The sequence below is a fragment of the Embiotoca jacksoni genome, unplaced genomic scaffold (assembly GCF_022577435.1).
Source record: "Embiotoca jacksoni isolate LCO1_2020_lvr unplaced genomic scaffold, fEmbJac1.0.p SCAF_18, whole genome shotgun sequence".
In the NCBI taxonomy this organism is placed as follows: domain Eukaryota; kingdom Metazoa; phylum Chordata; class Actinopteri; family Embiotocidae; genus Embiotoca; species Embiotoca jacksoni.
Window position 1 is genome coordinate 10,341,172 of NW_027185318.1, and position 19,550 is coordinate 10,360,721.

General features: G+C 42.3%; 1 protein-coding gene across 2 annotated transcripts in view; it reads right to left on the reverse strand.

The window, feature by feature from the left end:
* Positions 1-19,550, reverse strand: part of stard9 (StAR-related lipid transfer (START) domain containing 9) — a 38,287-nt gene that overhangs the window by 13,984 nt on the left and 4,753 nt on the right. Inside the window, exons 3-21 of one of the 2 annotated variants that reach the window (XM_069152706.1) lie at positions 18,616-18,732; positions 9,062-9,178; positions 8,890-8,922; positions 8,707-8,768; positions 8,374-8,486; positions 6,525-6,667; positions 6,243-6,310; positions 5,945-6,042; positions 5,560-5,772; positions 5,260-5,357; positions 5,093-5,170; positions 4,727-4,801; positions 3,948-4,127; positions 2,904-2,955; positions 2,496-2,621; positions 1,656-1,738; positions 1,382-1,443; positions 701-894; positions 35-515 (exon numbers count right to left, since the gene is read on the reverse strand). In XM_069152706.1, coding sequence (XP_069008807.1) covers positions 35-515; positions 701-894; positions 1,382-1,443; positions 1,656-1,738; positions 2,496-2,621; positions 2,904-2,955; positions 3,948-4,127; positions 4,727-4,801; positions 5,093-5,170; positions 5,260-5,357; positions 5,560-5,772; positions 5,945-6,042; positions 6,243-6,310; positions 6,525-6,667; positions 8,374-8,486; positions 8,707-8,768; positions 8,890-8,922; positions 9,062-9,178; positions 18,616-18,732 — 2,393 coding nt within the window. Of the gene's footprint in view, positions 1-34; positions 516-700; positions 895-1,381; positions 1,444-1,655; positions 1,739-2,495; positions 2,622-2,903; positions 2,956-3,947; positions 4,128-4,726; positions 4,805-5,092; positions 5,171-5,259; positions 5,358-5,559; positions 5,773-5,944; positions 6,043-6,242; positions 6,311-6,524; positions 6,668-8,373; positions 8,487-8,706; positions 8,769-8,889; positions 8,923-9,061; positions 9,179-18,615; positions 18,733-19,550 lie in introns of both variants that reach the window. The other variant, XM_069152705.1, reaches the window with a different exon arrangement.

Sequence of the window (19,550 nt, forward strand, 5' to 3'; positions counted from 1 at the left end):
CTGAAATTTATGGCCAGGTTGTGACTGTACTTACTTAAAGATAGGTGTGTTCTGTGGGTAGAGCCGGCACAAGAGATCTGATGAAAATGAGTGTCTACGAGAAACAAATGGGCGTCCTCGGAGCTTTGAGGGCAATTCCAGCTCAGGAGACTCTGGGCTGTCCGGTCCTGGAGGTAGAGCCTTCTCCAACTGCTGTAACTCCCTCTTAGCTTCCAATAGATGCCGCTTGCTGGCGATTCTCTCCAGCTGCAAGTGCAGCTTTTTCCGACGGATGCGGCTCTCGGCGCGTCGAAGGGCATGATGCTTCAGCAGCTCATCCTGCACTGCTTTCTTCCTGGCCCTCAACACCTGGGTTGGACAATCCACTGCAAGTTCTTCCTGATCCCTGGACACGCGACTTGTTAACCTCTCCAGGAAGGGCGCAGGGAGGAGGTCTGCTTGAACTCCAGACTCCTGCGTGATTCTCTGCTCTGCAGTTGTCAGGCGATTTTTCTCCTGCAAAATCCACTGCTGGACTGTTGGGTAAAGATTCACAGATGGAAATCATTAGCACTGGAAACCTTCTACGCTATTTGTCAATAGACTAAATGTATTGTGGTTATCCATTTTGTTTTAAAACCATGACGAATTTGAGATTAGTTTTTTTTATTTGATTGATATCTGCATGAATAACATCATAGCATGTGAAAAGAGAACTTACTCTCGGTGTGCTGCTGCCGCAGGTGGGCCTGCTCCCTTTCCAGCTCCCTCTCCGCCCGTCTGTGTTCAGCCTGAATCTCCTGTCGCAAACTCTCCACGTAACGCTCCTGCTCCTGCACACGCTGTCTGGTAGCAGGCTCCTCGCTGGGCGAAAGACTGGCACCCAGCTGCGATGGGAGCTCCACTTCTTCGACACTATAAAACAGGAACATATTCCAGGATGAAACACAGACTGAAAAACAATGATGAAAAAAAAGAGAATATAGGCAATAGCAATATAAAAGCAATCACTTTACCTCAGGTGAAATCTGATATTTAGTATTTTAGAGTGTGGTGGTAGCGTGGCAGGTTTAAAGTAAAAGCTCCTGTTGAGTTCAGCGTCTCAGCAGTAACTAAGCAACCCCGAGCCTGAGCTGTAAACAGCCAACTGTGATTATTCAGAAGGGTGGGGGCTAATGGAAACGCATCCAATCTCCACCAACTGGAAGGAAACATGCATGAAGCATTGGCCTATTTCTACAGCACGAACACTGGTATAACACTTGTAAATCTTATCAAATATGTATGCTTCGAGTTGGCAGAATAAGAACACTCGGTACACACATATGCACAGTGATGAACGTTGCCCTAAAAAAAGCTGTTATTTCGTGCTGTGCATTTGTGTTTTGGAGGCAGTATTTACCTGTCGTCTGTGGTCAAGCGGCAAAGGTCAATGTAGCTGCAGGTCATGCCACTTTCACTGGCCTGAGAACAGCAAAGAAACAAATAAACTTCAATGTTTACCTAGACAGACACAGCCTGTAGCTATTCCTAGAACAGACAGAAATTATCATAAACAACTTTGTGTGTCATCAACACTTCGTTATATCAGCCAAACATCAGCTCATCATTAATATTATCATAATTGCTGTCTTAATCAGCAGCATCATAATCATTTTCAGGTGAGCAGCACCCACCCGCCTGCGCTCCCGAAGGACAGCTGCCTCCGCCGGGTGGTTGAAGCGGAACTTGTGCACTCCTCCCAAGGTAATCACTGTCCCTGAAGATAGAGAGGCATATCCTTCATCACAAGCTGTGCTCAACCCGTAGCATTGTGTAGATGTAAGGTGAGGACACACAGGTGTGTGTGCGCGCGTGTGCTGCACGTTACGAGTGGAGCAGGGTGGGTGTATATTAGCATGTCTACACTCCTTGGGATGATGGGTGCATCTATATGTAATTATCCATTAACCTATACCTGATATGGAAAAGTTCTACATGGATATATAACTGTGCATTAACCCGTATGTGATATCCAGCTCATAGTAATGATTACACACAGGCCTTATTGTTCAGTGTTAAGTGCTGTTCAGGTCGGATTTTCTGGATGACTGTCCATTCAAACAGCATCAGCAGGGCTGAAAACATGTCAATGAGAAAACATCACATTGTTTCTCCTGTTTTGACTTTTGGCTAAATGTAAAGCTACTTTTCGTCAGACATGGATATCATTTAAGGCAGGCATTTATTCTGCTCTTGTCATTCAATGTATTTAAACCAAGTTATAACTTTTCTGTGTGGTGGTTTGCATTATGAATAACAACTGTCTTCAGATATTAAAATAAAAATGAATAGTCAAATGAATGTAAGATATTAAAATAAAAATGAATAGTCAAATGAATGTAAGTGTATGGCTCAGTTCTCACTGATCTGCTTTCTGTAACAAAATATCCAAGCTGTGTCACATGTTGGAGAAAAAAAATGCAGTAGCAACAAGACGCTGTGAACCAACTGTTTTGCCGAGGACATGAACTGACCTTGAGCCAGTCTGCAGGGCTCGGTGACCTCTCTGTCGTTGAGCAGGCAGACGCAGCCCGGCAGCGGTCTGAGCGTTACCACACCCCCGTGGTTCTCAATCTCACAGCTGGCGTTTCCCTGCAGGACTACAGACAGAATGCAGAGACACAATCACACAGTTGGATTTTGAAAGCTGCGTCGATGCAGCTACTGTGATGCTCAACAAATTCAATGCTCGATGCAGCATCTAATGAAGAGTTAACAGCCCATTTTAGGATTCACAATTCATCCATATATAGTAGCTATAATGAACTCTCAACCTCGTGTGTGATACTTGATTTAATAGTTGTTGCCGTGCCTTGACATTTTGCAATATTTATATATCTAAACCTGTCAGTTTTCATTGCTGGAGGATGAATAATTTATACCTATTTGCGGTTCTTGAAATTGGTCCTGAGATCCAATGCAGGTAATTCCTTCCTGCAACCACAAACATGTCATAAACATTGGAAACTATATTCAAAATCCACATAAACAAAAACATGAAAACAACCTTTGTGTATACTGAATATAAACTGGTTGTGTGAAAAAAGAAACAGATATAAGGACAAAAATTGTACACAATGATCTACTGACAACTGCTTTACCTTCTAATCTTCCCCTCACCTGACAGAATAAATGTGATTTGTTTACTTTGAAATGTAATCTAAAGGGATTAAAGGCTTTCATATATGGTGTCAGGACCACATGTGCTCCCAGGTGGCCTCCGCTCTTCACATGCAGGAAACACTGTAATTGTCAGGCCTGAGGGTATGCTTGTCATTGTCAGAATCAGGACAGCTTAAGCTCCCTTGAGTCCTAGCCTCAGAACTAAGAGCCTCTTATCCAACTGAGCTTCATGCAATGCGGAAGATATGCGCTCACACACACACGCATAGACACAGCGGGGATATTGACAGGACAGTTGGAAGATAGAGTGAAAAGGAAAAGACAATAGAAACGCACCTTTTCTCAAGAGTTTTTCGAGCAGAACAGAGAGAAACAGTAGTAGGAAGAGGGAGAAGAAGAATCTAGTAGAAAAACAAAGATGGTTTTAGTCAAGACAGCTGACAAAAACAGTAACTAGAGATTTCAGAAAGTAGAGCAGATGCAAAGCGTATCAGTTTGTGTGACTTTGCATCGTGTTGTTCCGGCAAACGTGTATTTTTCGCGTAACAGCGCGTGTGTAAATGAGAGATGGGTTTCATGGGCTGAAAAGTATTGCAAAACGACAGTCAAAATGAGAATAAATCATCTCATACAAATGGCATAGATAACACTATTCGCATAAACTTCAGTTTAAACAAATCAAATATTGACACAACTCTCAAACAAATGACAAAAACAAAAATATCCATCTATTAAGAATGACCAAATATAAACACCTATACTGGTTATGCATGGGCACATCGCATCCATTTTTATCATCATACCCTGAGGTGATAAAAGACGACCCCAGTGCTGAGAACATCATTATCAAGGGCAACCAGGTGCGGTTGGAGGGAGTTGATGAGGAAACCGGCCCGATCTCTGTTGATGTCCACGCTGTACTGCTCCAGCAGCTCCTTCTTGTCTCTCCAGCCCTCCGACCAGTCCTTCGTCAGCTGCTCCACCTGCAGAGGAGACACGGACGATGGCAGAGGAAGGTCATGACGAGAGCGAGATAAAACCAGACGTGCTAAATATCTGTTCTCGGGGAGAACAATTTTAATATCAACACCTCCTGTCAGTCTTACAACTGCTAGTAGTACGAAAACAACTTGCTGCTGCTTCTACAAAGAGGATAATTTGTAATATTGGGTATGGGAAGTACATTTTCCAATTTATTCAACAAAGTTAGAAAAAGAATATTCCAGTGACTCAAAATATAATGAATTCTCATTTTGAGACTTCTAGTAAAAGTTCAGTTCATTTGCCACCAAACCCTGGTGGTACCTTCAAATGTCTCCAGTTTTATTCAACAAGTTCGCTTTGCATCAGTTTGACCAGACTTGTAATGTTGACAATGTTTCACTGTACAACACACATGAGGATGAATTTGCCTATCAAAAGGTTGACTCATTACATGACAACCTGGATTTAATTTTTGTAATATAATATGATATGGTACATATTGAATAGAAGGTCAACCTGATGAAAAACATTCCACTGAGCTTGAAGGCTGACTGACTCAGACAGGCAGATGTAAGTGTGCGTGTCGACCCTGCGTTACCTTTAGTTCGTTCTGTAGCACGATTTCAGAAAGATTTCCATCCCTCTCATCACTCAGGGATGGACTGGGATTACGCTGCTGTCAATCAAGATGGAAAAAATGATCAGTCGCCATATGGTGCAAAAGGAAAAATGTCACATGTATTACAATGCAGCGCAGTCTTTACCACCCGGGGGATTAGAGATGTTCCAAAGGCACAAAGGCTTTGGTACAAAAACTTGTAATGTGGGAATTTCTTTTATTCAAAGCCTTACTGTACTAAGGCCCTTTTTTTTTTCTTTTTTTTTTTTACAGGGGATGTGAACCCAGTGGAGTGTACCCCTGGGGGAGTAAGTGCCACACACAAACAATAAAAGGTCACCATACCATTTCAAAGCTGAGCAGCATGCTCTTCAGCCTGTCAATCTCTTCTCTCAGTTCCCTGATCAGTCGAACGCTGGCATCCTGCGCACACATCAAAGCACAAATTCACCTGCTAAAGACGTTCAGATCAGACATTAAATCTTGGCATCAGACTCCAAACAGGCTCTGACCTCATTAACCCGCGGCTTGTTGACAATATTTCTGGCATGGGCAGCGTAGCGCAGGGTGCTCAGGGTCTCGTTGTAGCCGTTACCGGAGGGTGAAACCGCTGCAATACAGAAACAAACGAAACACAGGCGCAAGAGAAGATCCACAAACAGAGGTTAATACTTCCATCAAATTTAATAAGAATGTCAGTATAATCAGTGAGCTTACAGAGTGACACTTAGGGAACCGCAGTACTAATTTGTAAGCACGGCCATATTAATGCACAATTTTGAGTTGCATCACTTTAAATAGAAAATACTCACTTGCAATCATGATGGTCTTTGAGTTGCCACCAAGACTGTCTTTCAAAAGCCAGGTCAGGACTGAGTCTCTGTAGGGAATAAAGCAGTGCCTCCTCCCACCTCCTCCTCCTCCTCCAGACAGGGAGCTGCTGTGGCTGCCCACCGTGCTGCCATCGCCCTCAGACGCCACACTGTTGATACTCTGGCAACTGCTTGACATCTGGGAGTTCTGGGCTGTGGAGGAAGTGGACAGAATATTAAGGGATGTGCAGTGAAAGTAAACTGAACGGAGGGGAATAAAAAAAAAAAAAAAAGCTGAAATATAGAAGGAAAAATCTAAATTTGTGGAGGTTAATTAAATCTGAACAAAGACATGATCACTCGAGCTGACTGCATCTTAACTTACCGAGAGCAGAAATGACAATGCCCAAAGTCACCAGCGACTTGTTGATGTTGGAGCCCTCGGTCAGCCTGTCCCTGCAGTAGTGGGGATCTGCTCTCTCACTGTCAGACACAACATGAACACAACACGAGATTTGTGTCATATCATTAAGAAATTCATTCAAGATGTAGATAATACAATGTGAAAAGTGAGGAATGGAGGGTTCAGAAAATCTGAAGACAGTGGTCAATATCCACTAGGGGGCACTTTTGTCAATGACGGAATAAAAAGAGGCTTAGTAAAAAGGACATATGGGGTTCACCTCCCAGCCAAGTCCACCAGGTTGATCTTGCTGACAGTTTCTGAAGGACGGTTATTTTCTAGGATCGCCTGCAAAGAAAAGAGAAGAACAATTAGACAAAAATCTGCAAATAAATCAATCAAACTATGATAATAAGTACATAAGGGAATTATTAGCAAATCAGGATACCATTTATTGGTTAAAGAAAGACATCATTAGAAAACTGACATTATGTGAATAAAAACACAGCTGGACTGAAACAGATGAGTTTGAAGCTTTGTAAGCTGTGACAGAGATGGCGACCTGTGTGTACTGAATGGTAAAGATGGCATGGGATCTGCTGCTGGCGTCATGGTTGTGGGTTGCTGCGGTGATGCGGTTGGCGATGCCTTCCTCCAGAAGGTCCATGGCCTGCTTGCAGTCCGAGACCACATGCTGCGAAAGGTCTGAACAGAAACAGAGAGGTGAAGGGAATGAAAATGCTGAAATCATAGCACATAAACCAAGATTGGTAACATTTTACAGCAACCTCAGAATGTGTATTAATGGGTCTAATTTCCACAGTGGAAAGAATTTATTTTAGACTTAAGAGTGAGAAACTCCCAGTAAGAGTTAGTGCGGCTTTGGTTTTATTGCACACTATAGCTGAGGATTATTATTTCACAAAACCTAATGTTAAAAAGGAATGGAGTTTTAAAGTTAAGGTTATTCAGCATGACTGCTATATGAATAAAACATGATAAATTGATTAAAAAAAAATTATGAAACTTTTTATGAAAAGTTACTTTTATTTGGAGAGCTTAAATGTGAAAAACACACAAACGGGAAACATGTTATATCAAAACTTGCTCCCAAGTGATTTGTAACATTTTCCCAAAGCACTTCCGGTAATGACAAAGGTTTCTAACAATGCTCTACTTCCAGATGTGAATCACAGCAACTTTATTAGCTGTTAAACACATGTGCACACACGTCACCAGAGACTGTTGGTTGCTTGTCATGTGGCTTGTTTTCAGTTAGAAAGTCAACAAAAGTATTTTTATTATTTTAAAACTATAAGAGTGACAGTAAAACAGTGTTTGAATGAAGTGTTAAGGGAGAAAAAGTGAAAATGTGCTGTGTGTGTGTGTGTGTGTGTGTGTGTGTGTGTGTGTGTGTGTGTGTGTGTGTGTGTGTGTGTGTGAGAGAGAGAGAGTGTGTGTGAGAGAGAGAGAGAAGTGTTCTCCTCGGAAACACAAGGAAATGACTTCACTTCCTCTGGTCAACTGGGATTTCTCCTGACACAGACAATGAGTGGATGTGGGGGTTTTAAACATAAAAAGTCTGTTGAATGAGAGGGAGAGAAAGCGTGAGAGGGAAAGGATGAGGAGAAAAAATAAGGAGCTAAAAGAGGAGTCTGGATTCTAACCAGGAAGTGCAATTCTGGACCTGATCAAAAGCTTAACGAGGGAACAAAATTCAACCACTGACCGCACACCATAAACTTATAAACTTACAAGGCACAAGCAATACTCAAAATACTGCAGACCGTGTTACACATTCACTGTGACTGTGTTTGCATTAGGGTGATAGAGACAGAAGATTTTGTCTATCCACTCTCAATATGTTCCAAGGTAACTGGATGAGCTCTTACCTTGTAAAAGTACCTTATAAAAGCAACAACAAAAAAAGGAAGATTTTATGCCAGGGATGGTGGCTGCAAGAAACATTTTTCAAACATTCATCCTGGCAATCATGTTCATCTGAGTGAAATTTATACCTTCTAGAGTTCTACTTATGATGGTAACTACTACAGCAACCAAAAAATACAAAAAACAGGTTTCTCTGGTCCTCATTTTGGGCATCACCACTTCATACTACTGGGTCATGAGTGACGATTAAATATTCATATATAATTAATGTAATTTGTCTATGCTTGGATTTTTTTTTTTTATGTGGGTGGATTTGATGGCAAAATTACATAAATAAAACATCACTCGGTTTGGTAAGGTAAAAAATGGTTGAGAATCAGTATTCCTACTGTATGAATCCATTTCTCGCTCAAGTGGAGAAGCAAGATTGCCTTTCAAATTTAAACTGACTTCAGCCCCGGGAACTGTACAGTGTGTCTTACACATTACGGAGGACAAATGCAGCTGCCCCAAAGATTTACCTTGTACATAGGGTCCTTTCTCAGGATGTTCTCTGACTCGGAGGGAGGCTCTCTTCTTCTGCTCTCCTCCTCGCAGCAGGTCTCTTACACGCTCGTTATAGATCTCCAGGAAGCTGCAGGGACACAGAGAGAGAGGGTGACGCCAAGTTAACATTGACTTCGAGAAGTTGTGGAATTTGATGACAAGAAAATCCAATTTTTAAATTCGCATTTTGTTGGCTGCAGCATAATTGTCCCATAAATACTTTTCTAATTTGAATTTCAGCTTTCAGGAGAAGGTCCACCTACACTAAAGAAAACCAGGGGACATCGAGTCATACAATAACATGGTACCTGATCTCCACTCTGCTCGAGTTCTGCCCATCAGGAAAAGTGTCTTCAGACCGAAAGAGACCCTGGAAGGACAAAGGAGACGCATGTTACTTCAATCTAAAACACTGGATACTCAAGAAGCTGAATTTTCCGTGTGCTCGCCTCCTTTATGGCGTTACCTACATGAATTAAGATCAGTCTTACCTGACAAATTCGAGGGGTTAGGCCTATGGAGTCCTGAAGAAAAGCAACAAAAAAAAAGAGAACATCAATTTTATAGTCGTCACGTAAAACTGGGTCAGACTTTATGGGTGATACTAGTTCAGGCATGATAAATGTATCTAATGCCATGCAGTGATTGCAGCGTCCTCCTCACCTGTGTCCCCATCATGGTGTACGTCTTTCCAGATCCTGTTTGCCCGTAAGCAAACAAACACACGTTGTAGCCTTCAGAGGCTCCAGACAGCACCGACACACCCAGGTCCTGGAACACCTGAGGAGATTAACACACACACACATACACACACACACACACTCAATCACAAATACACAAAAGAGATGTCTATAAATATCCGGGTGGAGGAACACACCACATAGTGAGTTCACCTCACTATTTTTCAAAATGTTTACGTTATTCAGTCAGACTGCTGGTCTGTGATGAAAATGTTAAATATCGGATATCTTGGTAAGAATAGATCCTGCAAATACATGCGAAGGATTATTTTACAGAAGAAGTCGGTGCTCTTGTTGACGGATGAGGTGTTTACAATGTAAGCCAATGTCCTGGATCTGAGTCGCATTGTGCTTTTACACGAGTATAGACTTACACCAAGGTTTCATGATCACAATGCCGTGGCAGTAGGCCAGTGGCGGGGAGGTAATGTTGCTTCCTGCTGAGGTGTTTGGGTAAGAAGCGAGGAGGTCAGCTAAGACTCTAGGTCAACAACTTTGCAGAGTGGGTATGTGAAAGAAACAAATGTGAGAGTAGAGAGACTGTGAAAAGTGACTGGGTCAGGAAAATAAACCCAGACTGAAAGCACGGTTCTGAAACAGAGGATCCCAGAAAGCCCCACTAAAAACAATCAACTGAGGCCTCTTGTTTTCCTTCTTCTGTGTCTGCATCTGAGCTCCAGAGCTGGGAGATTACTAGCACAAGCCCAACTCAAAAATACTTATTTTTATAGGAGAAGTAAAGCTACTATGAAACACTTGCTGGTAAATTACATGCAGTCATGCCTTTTGTGTCTACAGTAAAAAAAAAAATACTGTAGATTGTATTCTGCTATCAATGGCAATTGCGTGACAATTTGAAGCTGGGCAACTTCATTTCATCAGTTGTCCCTTGTTTTGATATTAAATTAATTAAAATCTACATAAATATTCAGCTCTTCACAGTGAAATTTTCAACTAACAGTTGAAACTTGGCTCAGGCAAATATTTCTTAATTGTTTGGTCTATAAAATGTGACAAAAATGCCCATTACAGTTTCCTAAACCCCACATCATAAGTCGCATCATAGTATTTCTTGTTTTGTCCAACCAAGAGTCCAAAACTCTCCAAGATGGCTACTTTACTATCAGATAAGAAAGAAAAAAAAAACACAAAGTTTTTCATGGCATAATAATAACAGAGTCTACTGCACATGATACAATGTGCATAGTTAGCAATGTGGGTGTTGTATAGCACTTAATATCATGTATTATACTCGCCCACCACATCTGTGCTGGTCAGAGGAAGGCCAAATATACAAATTATCAATCATCTCGATTGTAATTTTTCCTTTGTTCATTACTGATAAGCAAAAACAACCTTCATCAGAACCACCTCCTGAGGACATGTGGCCTCAACTGCAATCCAAAAGCTCAGTCCAAAGGCAACACATGCCCTAAGGGGGGGTAGCAACCTGATCCAGACCAGACCTGAGACACAGCACATTCTCCCCCAGAACCATAACACAACCTGGGATCAGTGAGGGGTCCCCTTCCCAGGCCTGCAGGCTCAGGATTGGACCATGGAGACCCGTGGGTAGGTACACACAGAAAGGAGGCGGAATGCTCTCAAAGGGAGCACAACCTTCAAGGATCAAACACAGGAATACTTTCAACATACCTCCCATGTGTGAGAGAGTGTGTGCCTGCAACTACCAACCACTGTCAGGAGGACCTGGAGCTAAGCTTGTGTATACTCTCGGCTTACTAAACGGTGGGAATAGGTTTAAGTTGGATGTGCCTGAAAGACCTTGTGAAAGGCCTGCACCTTGTGAGAGCACCCTGAATGTATTCACCGGTCATCTGGTTGTTCTTACGACTGTGTGAATCTGTGTGATAAGATTCAACAGCCTTGAGCGCTCCCACAAAAGTAACATGTTCAGCACTGACATGGTGAAGCATACACAGAGGCCAACGTCTAATGAAACCATCGTGACCAACAGATTAAGCAAAACGTAGCAAGTAAACAAACAGGCAAAGTTAGAACAGAAAAAAGTTGGGATTTGGGTTGTTAATCAGATTTGGTTCATCAACAAAAAAATAACTGCAGCCCTAAAGTCTCCAAAACAAATTTCCATTTTTAAAGTATTACTCTGTAGCCTTGCCAACCATGTGCTGAAACAGCCACGTGCAACTAGTAAAAGTGTTGCCACAGCGGCTGGATCTTTCAATGACCTTCTAAATCACTCGACAGGCACCAGCCAGGGTAGAAAAACCTAACATGCAATTATTCCTATGGATGGGAATCCACTTTAAACGTTTTAAGTACAGTTAAGGTCCAAACTAAATTGTCTTATTAAAACTTTTATAAGGACCTGGAAAGAAAAGTATCATATGTAATAATTCAACAATTGCATACAGCCTATGCAAGTCTAGATACAGGAAAACACCTGAGTAATACTGTAAAACCAAGGAAGATAAATTGAAAATGAGAGCACCTTATGTAACTGTTGCTCAACTCAGCAATGGGTCTCGAGACAACAAATGTCAAGAGTGCAGTCCACTGGAGTCCAGACCACCAAGTGTTGCCCCCTGCTTCTTGGCTCAATGGAGGCTTAAACATGAAGACAAAGAGCAGCGGCGTCCCCTTCTTGTCTTCATCCTACTATTCAAAAACAGACACAGACACTCTCTCCTCTCTCAAACGCAGGGAATCAATACAGCCCTTGTTAAAGTTGACCCTCTTAAATTCTCTCCATGGGGGCTACAACAAGGCTGAGGGTCCCTCCAGGCTGAGCACAAAGAGCAGGAACTTCCCTTTGGCTGTCCACTCCTTTGAACCTGATTGTCTCCATACTCTCTCGCTCTACACAGCTCCTATTGTTTTCTCTGTTTCTAACATGTTTTGCCTGTTTGTTATTATTTAAAGTCAGCAAAATACTCTAAAAGGGCATCCTAACAAAACCACACAAGTAAACACAAACCTATTTAAACCTTTTGAGCCAATTAAAACAGTATGTACAAGTTTGTCTAGACAGGCAATGTCAGGCGGCATTAAAACAAGCCAGTTTATCATCACTGTCGCAGCAAATTAAAATCAGAAGATTGTAATTTGTGTCATTGTACTCTGCCTGCTGAAATGGACACAATGGCCTTCGGTCACAACCTACTTTCACACAGTTTGTAACAACCCCGGCGGCATTGGGAGGTATTTTTGGACGAACAAAGCAGGTGAGGTAAGAGACAGACTGCATTGTGGGAAAACAGCCAGGAGACACGGTTACCAGGCCAGAGCCAGAGCAAAGCACGCAAGCTGGTCAGACACCTCGAAAACACACAAGACAAGGGACAGACTAAACACCTCCACGAACAGGAAGGCTCTTATCATCAGCGGGCCGCTGCACATGCATGCGCACATCTCTGAAGTGACTGAGCGGAAACAACATCTTAAACGAGCACAAAAGCTTCAGAGTTTGCTTCCCTCACCGAGAGGAAAAATAAATGTAGAAACAACCCAACAATGAAAAAGGAAAAGCAGAATATAGATTTCATTCTCGTGCAGGAAACGCCGGTCCGATCCATCAGGTCAAAATACATGGAAAGGAAGGAAGAACAACACGAGGCTTCGGGTTATGACTCCACATCTCGTAGACGGCAAAGATTTCTCTCCAATGCAGACTATATAATCATGTAGAAAAGGTTGAAAAACAGCCTTCAGAGGAAAGAGCACTTAAAATGCAGGTCGTAGGCTATTATCATCCAGACATGAATTAAGTGAGATATTTATCTGCACAAGAATCATCTGTGCACACCACACCACTACTGTCCTAATAAAATGCATTAGCAGCCTCAAATTATGATCACACTTTCAAGGAAATGGCGTCAAAGAGCAGGTTAGAGTATAATGCCACATGATGCTCACAACTGCCAATTTAAAACCAAGTGGTAAAAGAGAAAGTATCTTGTTAAAAAAAAAAATATTTTGGCAACAGATCTCAAAAGCTGAGATGTCACGCGTGTCAAACTAAGTTGGACCAGACCTCGGAGAAAAATGAGGTCTCCTGAAAAACAAGGAACTGGCTCGGTCTTGTGCCAGAAATCTGGACCATGTTGCAAATTTGGGGAAACACTTTTTTTGTTTTTGTTTACAAAGACACAACCCTGATTTGTGGCCTACTAACAGAAAAAAAAAAAAAAAAAAAAAAAAAAAAGTAGTGGAAGGCGGTGAAATGGGTGAGAATCGATGAGAAAGAGTTGCAAACTCAAGACTGAAAGACAGGACGATGGAGAGAGGCTAACAAAAGTGTTTAAGTAATAGCGTAATGTCCATGTAATACGTTAAGTCCTGTAATCACCGGCTGTGGAAAATGCCAATTGCTGGTCTTGGTTTTATGTGGTCTGCTTTACACTAAACCCTGGAGAAGTATTTATGTGTCGCCGTGTGCGTGTGTGTCGTCAAGGGTGATGGCAATAGGCCAGCGAAGCAAAGCACTTCGCCACATTTAAAAGTTTGGCTTCTCGTTGCCTCAGCCAGCTTTGACGCAACCAAACGGACCACGATTAATTTTCCCTCCGCGACTGCTCTCGCTGGGAGGGTGTGGCTAAGCGCACTGCAAAGACAAGAGGCTGCCAGAGTAAAGTATGTGCAAAAGGAAATATAAGTTTTGTCCTTAATAGTCAGTCAAATAAAACCACAACTTCTGTCCAGTACTATAAAACAATCTTCCTCGCTTATTCTCCGTGTCCAGGAGTGGACAGCTGCTGGAGAGGCGAGGGTCACTCGGTTCCAGTCCCACGCTTTCCAACTGGGTTACACAAACACAACAGCTGGGCCCTGAGCAAAACTAAATGCCTCCGTTTAGACACAGGAAAAAAACAAACAAATGTCCTTCCTGTGAGGAATCAGAGTTAGAAAATAAGAGTTAAAAAAATGAAGACGTGAAGAGAGGACCACATTGAGGAAGGGAGGGAGGACACAAGACAGGGAGACAGAATCACACGGAGTGAGGAAAGACAGAGAGGAAGCTGTTTGGTCAGAGTTCAACAATGCTCTCGTTTGTCACACTCGCACAGAATTTGTAGGTCAAATTAGCATGGAAGGGCAGAGAGGCTGCTGGAGAGGGAGGAGGGAGAGACGGAGATGCGCAGGCCAAAGAGACAGGCTGCTCTTCATTACTCAGGCCTCCCTACACATGGGAATGAGGGACAGCGGGGAAAGAGTAGACCAGAGGACAGGGAAATGGAAAAAAAAATTTAAAAAAAGGGAAGACAGGGGGCACACTAACAGTGCATTCCACCTTTGAGCATACACTGCTGTTGCAACTGATACTTGGGAAAAGGCTAGACTTAAAACAAATAAATAAAACCATATCTGGAGGGATTTGATGCTCCACCCCCAGTCCTCGTTTAAGGGGCCAAAGCTGAACACTGTAGAGCAGAGCAGCATATTATAATCTTTATGGCAAGCTGGAAATGACTTGTCCAGACGTCAGACTGATGGGAGCCTTGTGTGATGTCCATGTGATGCAGTGCTACAGTATAGGTTCCTTCACTTTTGGAGCAAATACTGGGGCAGTATTACCACAGATTGACACAAACTCCCTTAGGTTTCTGCTTTGAGAACCAGCACCCATCTGTTCGTCCATCAATTTTGGAGAATGATGTGATTAAATAAAGACTTTCTGTCTTTAAGGTCTTCATTTGTGATCAGTTTTGTTTCGATTTTGTACTCCTGACATACATTTTCTAATTTAGGAGGTGCATTAAAATGCATGACTGACATGCCAGATTTAATCACTTGCTCCTTGGCACACAGCCTTTAACTTCTTTCTGAAGAGGGTAAAGGAAAAGCTTAGATGAAGCCAGGGTTAACAAACTTTTAACAAAATTGGCCAGGAACCCGCTTTAGCATGGGTTCATCTGATATTGGAGAACACCTGTATTGTATTACATGATGTATTAAAAAAAATAAATAAATAAATAAAATATATATATATACATATATATATAATTTTTTTTTTTTTTTTTTTTTTTTTAATATGTTCATATATATATATATATGGGAACACAAACACAAGTCAGAGGTCACAGAGATGCGGTTTCTTATCACTGCTGGCAAAGACAACAGACTCGGATAAAAGAAAGTATTTACAGTATAACAAACATATTTGTGAAAAGATCTATTCCTCTGCAGTCTCAGTACTGTCTTTAAGAATTACAAAAATGCAGTTTGAAGTGATACAATGAAGAATGTGAAATCTCTATGCACAGAACCCATGTGGCCAAATGAATGTGCAGTGTGAACATGTGACAGGGAGCGGGCTTTATTCCTCATTTTAAGACTTAACTGTGTCCTTGGTGGTGCGCTTCTATCTAGCCACTTTCAATCTCTCTCATAACAATCTCTCTCATCCTCTGCCTTGACTGATAGAAAGCAGCAAGTCTATACATAAATCACAGGTGCTCGTACTGTATCCATATGGCAGAGATCTCATATTTGTCTGTTGACAGCATGTGGTATATTTGGTGTCCTGTTTGGCGTTAATTCAAACCAGCCTGAATTGGACTTTTTGGCCATCGCTCCAGCCATGTGTTGAGGGGGACTACATGCTCACATGTGTGTGGAGGATTATTCCCATGAACAGAGAAACTATTCTTCCCCCCCGTCTGCAGCATCACTGACACACAGACCTAGAAACACTGCGAGCATAGTCAAATCACGCATTGCATCAGAGACAGAAGAGGAGGAGGAGGAGGAGGAGGAAGAGGAGGAGGAAAAACCCCAGCTGGCAATAAAAAATAAAAAATAAATCCTCAGCAGTGACGTCTTTACACTGAACTTTAACAGTGAAAAATGACTTAGTGAGGCAGCTGTGAGTTTGGAAAGCGAGAGCTGAGGGCTGTAGAGGCACACTGGACCCCCAAGCCCATTTCCCCCTCCAGCTCTCCCCTCCTTCTCCACCAGAGGAATTCACATTCCCACTTTCTCTTGGTCTCTAATCACTTTCTCTTGCCATTCTGTCTCAATCCACACTCAAATCTGCTGCTTCACTATCACTTTCCTCTCCCGTGTTTCTTCCTGTCAAAGGCAATAAACAAACTGAGGGGTTTGTCCAATAGTGGAAAAAGCTATTTATTAGCCCCACATTTAAGGCCCAAAACAAAGGCAGCGTTCAGAAATAAAAATCCCTTTTCTCTGCTGCATTAACTCAACAGGTGTCTTTCGTTACTGATTATGAATCTCCTCCAAAATCCTACCTCTCGTCACCTGGCAGAGTGCTTCTCCTTCCTCTTTACGCAACCTTCTCGTTCAGACTTTTAATGCCCACAAACCTCCTACAAACTGAGCCTCCCTCCCTGTCATGCAGGCTTCTTTTTCTTGTGGACAGCCCTCCGTGACAAGAATGTGTCTGCACCCCAAAATATAGTTTAAGATACCGCATTTCTGTCTTCCCTCTCCACTGTGACAGCGTATGAAGATGGAAATCCCCACAAGTATCTGGTGTAAGCGATCAGTGATGCATGGACATGTACAGTATAAAGGACTGGGGAGGGAGCAACAGGGGCTGGAGGAGCAGTCTCCCTGGGGAAGAGGGGAGGGGAGCTGGGCGTGGTGAGCTCGTTCTGGCTTGGAAAATTAAGTTAAGACCTCATTCCCCCACAAGTCTCAGTCTCATGGGGACTACAGTGAAAGACAAAGTCTGCTGTCCGGCTCTGAAAAAAAGAACAGCAGGCAAAAATAATGTTTTGGAAGCAGAAACCATGGGAAAATATAGCATTGGCAAAAAATAGCAACCACTCATTAAGGCTGAAAAAGAATAAAAAATAACTGTGGTTAGATTATTGATAAGAGGGAAATCTATACAGTCTCTTTATAGAAATGACCTGCTCGTACTGCCATTAAGTGAAATGAGGCGACACGACAGGATATTGTTGAAAGATTTGGTTGTGGATAACAAATTTGTCTACTCAAGTGGCTACTCAGACAGCTCTTCACTGTTCTAAAAGCCATTTGTCTGGTAAAATAGTTAAGAGCGGCACTTGAATGATGAAGTCCACCTGCCAGTGCACTCTACTGATCTGGCTTCCTGCCCTGCAACACAAACACAGTATTTTCTCTATTTACATCAAGCTGTGTGTCTTCAGAGTCATCAGAGAAACGTAATTTAAATATGTTACACTGTGATGTCTGATTAGTAAACGGCTGACGTCGTGATATACAAGATTCTTTGTTAAAGACACAATTCTGTGGATTCTAGTGCTGGAAAGGAGGTCAGATTTTAAATCCAGAAGCTCTGTCCTTCGCTGGTGCCCTTTCGCCCACTCCGGGTCAACATGGGAATGTCTTGTGGCAACTTGGCCACTGTGACTGGACACAAATCTGCTGAGGAGAGAGGCAGCAAAAGCCAGAGCTAGAGAGAGGGGAAAAAAAAGAAGGAGAGAGGAAGAAGTGCTGCGTTGTCTGTTGCTCTGTGCAGCATGTAGGCCGTCCTCACGGCCGTGTCTTTCTCAAACACTTACAAAAGCAGCTCTGACAAGAGGAGAGAAAGGCAGATCGGGTGTGGCACGGGAGGAAACCCCATGAACAAAGGATGGAAAAAGTGGACTGCCTAAAATATAAAGGGCTTTCATTGTTTAGCTTTTGTGCTTGAACAATGAAAACATGATGGAAACACAAAATAATTACGAGACCACTTGTTAAAAAAAAAAAAAAACACACCATATGAATACGTTTTGGAGAGATTTCCTGTAATGGAATTAGGCACTGCTTCCTCTTGATCTGGAGCCCATCTCAGGTTCCAGCAACACCCTCCAATCAAAGGGACACAAAGATAACTAATCGCCCAATCACAGCCGGGACATGAAAAGCAAGCCAACTCTATCCATGCCATTTCTGAGGCAAAGAGACGTCTGGGTAACAGATGGAGCTGATATCATATCCCCCGAGTGGCCATCTGTGTAAAAACATACAACACAGCACACACCGCTCTCGTTGTGGTCTGTCTACACGGACAGCGTTTCCTCTCGGTTCTTCTTTTTGGAGATTGTGTTAGCCCGGTGTCAACTTGTGGCCAAAGCTTGGATCAGCACGCACATGGTCCCCACCCCCAGCAGGGCATAAAACAGGGCACCAAAACAAAACAAAACAATCAGTAGGCAGTGCTGCAGAGCAAACGTCTGCATGGATATATTTATCCAGCATGAACGATGCACTAATTCTGAATGCAATATCCAAAACAACACTCAGATTAAGAAAACGCCATTAAAAAAAAATATGGTCAAACTACTGTTTATGTGGTTGAATTTGAATTACAGACAGTCAGAAGTTTGAACCTCAGTAGCAAGATGAAAGAAAAAAAGGTTTAAAGGCTGAATGATGCACATTAAATATACTGTGTAGCTGCATCTTCAGTCGCCATTTAGCTAATGAGCCAAATTATAGGAGTATTTGAGGACATTGTGGTTCATGTAAACACAGTCAGTGAGGGAGTCGGGTCATTACCTCCTCTTGCGAGGCGTAGTGTGGGTCTGCGGGATCCACCGACCAGTAGCAGTAGTCAAAACAAAACTCCAGAAGCTTCTCTCTGCAATCTACAGCTCCTTCAGTACGTCCATCCAACTATAGGGAGGAAACAAAGGAGTGAGGCACGTCATATTTTACTTTATTTGACAAGTTACCTTTGCTCATCATTCAGTAGCAAAGTCAGTGATGTAATTACTTAATTTACCAAAACAGGAATGTGTTTAATAGCTCTTTTTACTGAACCTCATGCTCGCACAGAATTCACAGGGGCAATGTGTGCATGCATTTTATAACGTGAGAAATGCAGGAAAAAAGACATAGGAGTTGCAGTATAATAAAAGAAAATCCCAGTGATAAAAGCCAGCGTTTGTTTATGGGAGCACTACGGTGTGGAATAGCAAGCAAGCTGTTTCCATTCATTAACAGCTCACACACTCCTCCTTCAGTCCTTTATTCGCCTCGGTGCATTGACACTAAACACCTTTCTGCTTACTCCGAGTGAATCCTGAACTGTGGAAAGACAGCGCAGCGGCATTTGGACTCGCTTGGGCACATTGTTTGCGCTGGAAAACAGTCCAAGCACTTCTTCTAAATCACTGCATCCAACTTAGAAAACACCTCAGTTCAGTGACTTCAAAAGTTCAAATTTCCTGTATTTCTTATTTGGCCGTTGCAGGTAGGTTAAACCACTTTAACATTGAAAACATAATTAAATCAATAAAACAAAATACACATATACTAATTAAAATATATACAGTTTACTTGCCACCCTAATCAGAAAAATTCTTGTCTCTTTCCTTTTGAGCATTGACACCAAACCGTTTCTAGCTCCAATAGAACATTTCTCAGATGACATCAGAGCATCGTGTTTACATTTGGTCAGCCCAGATTTAGTTGCAGAAAACAGCAGAGGA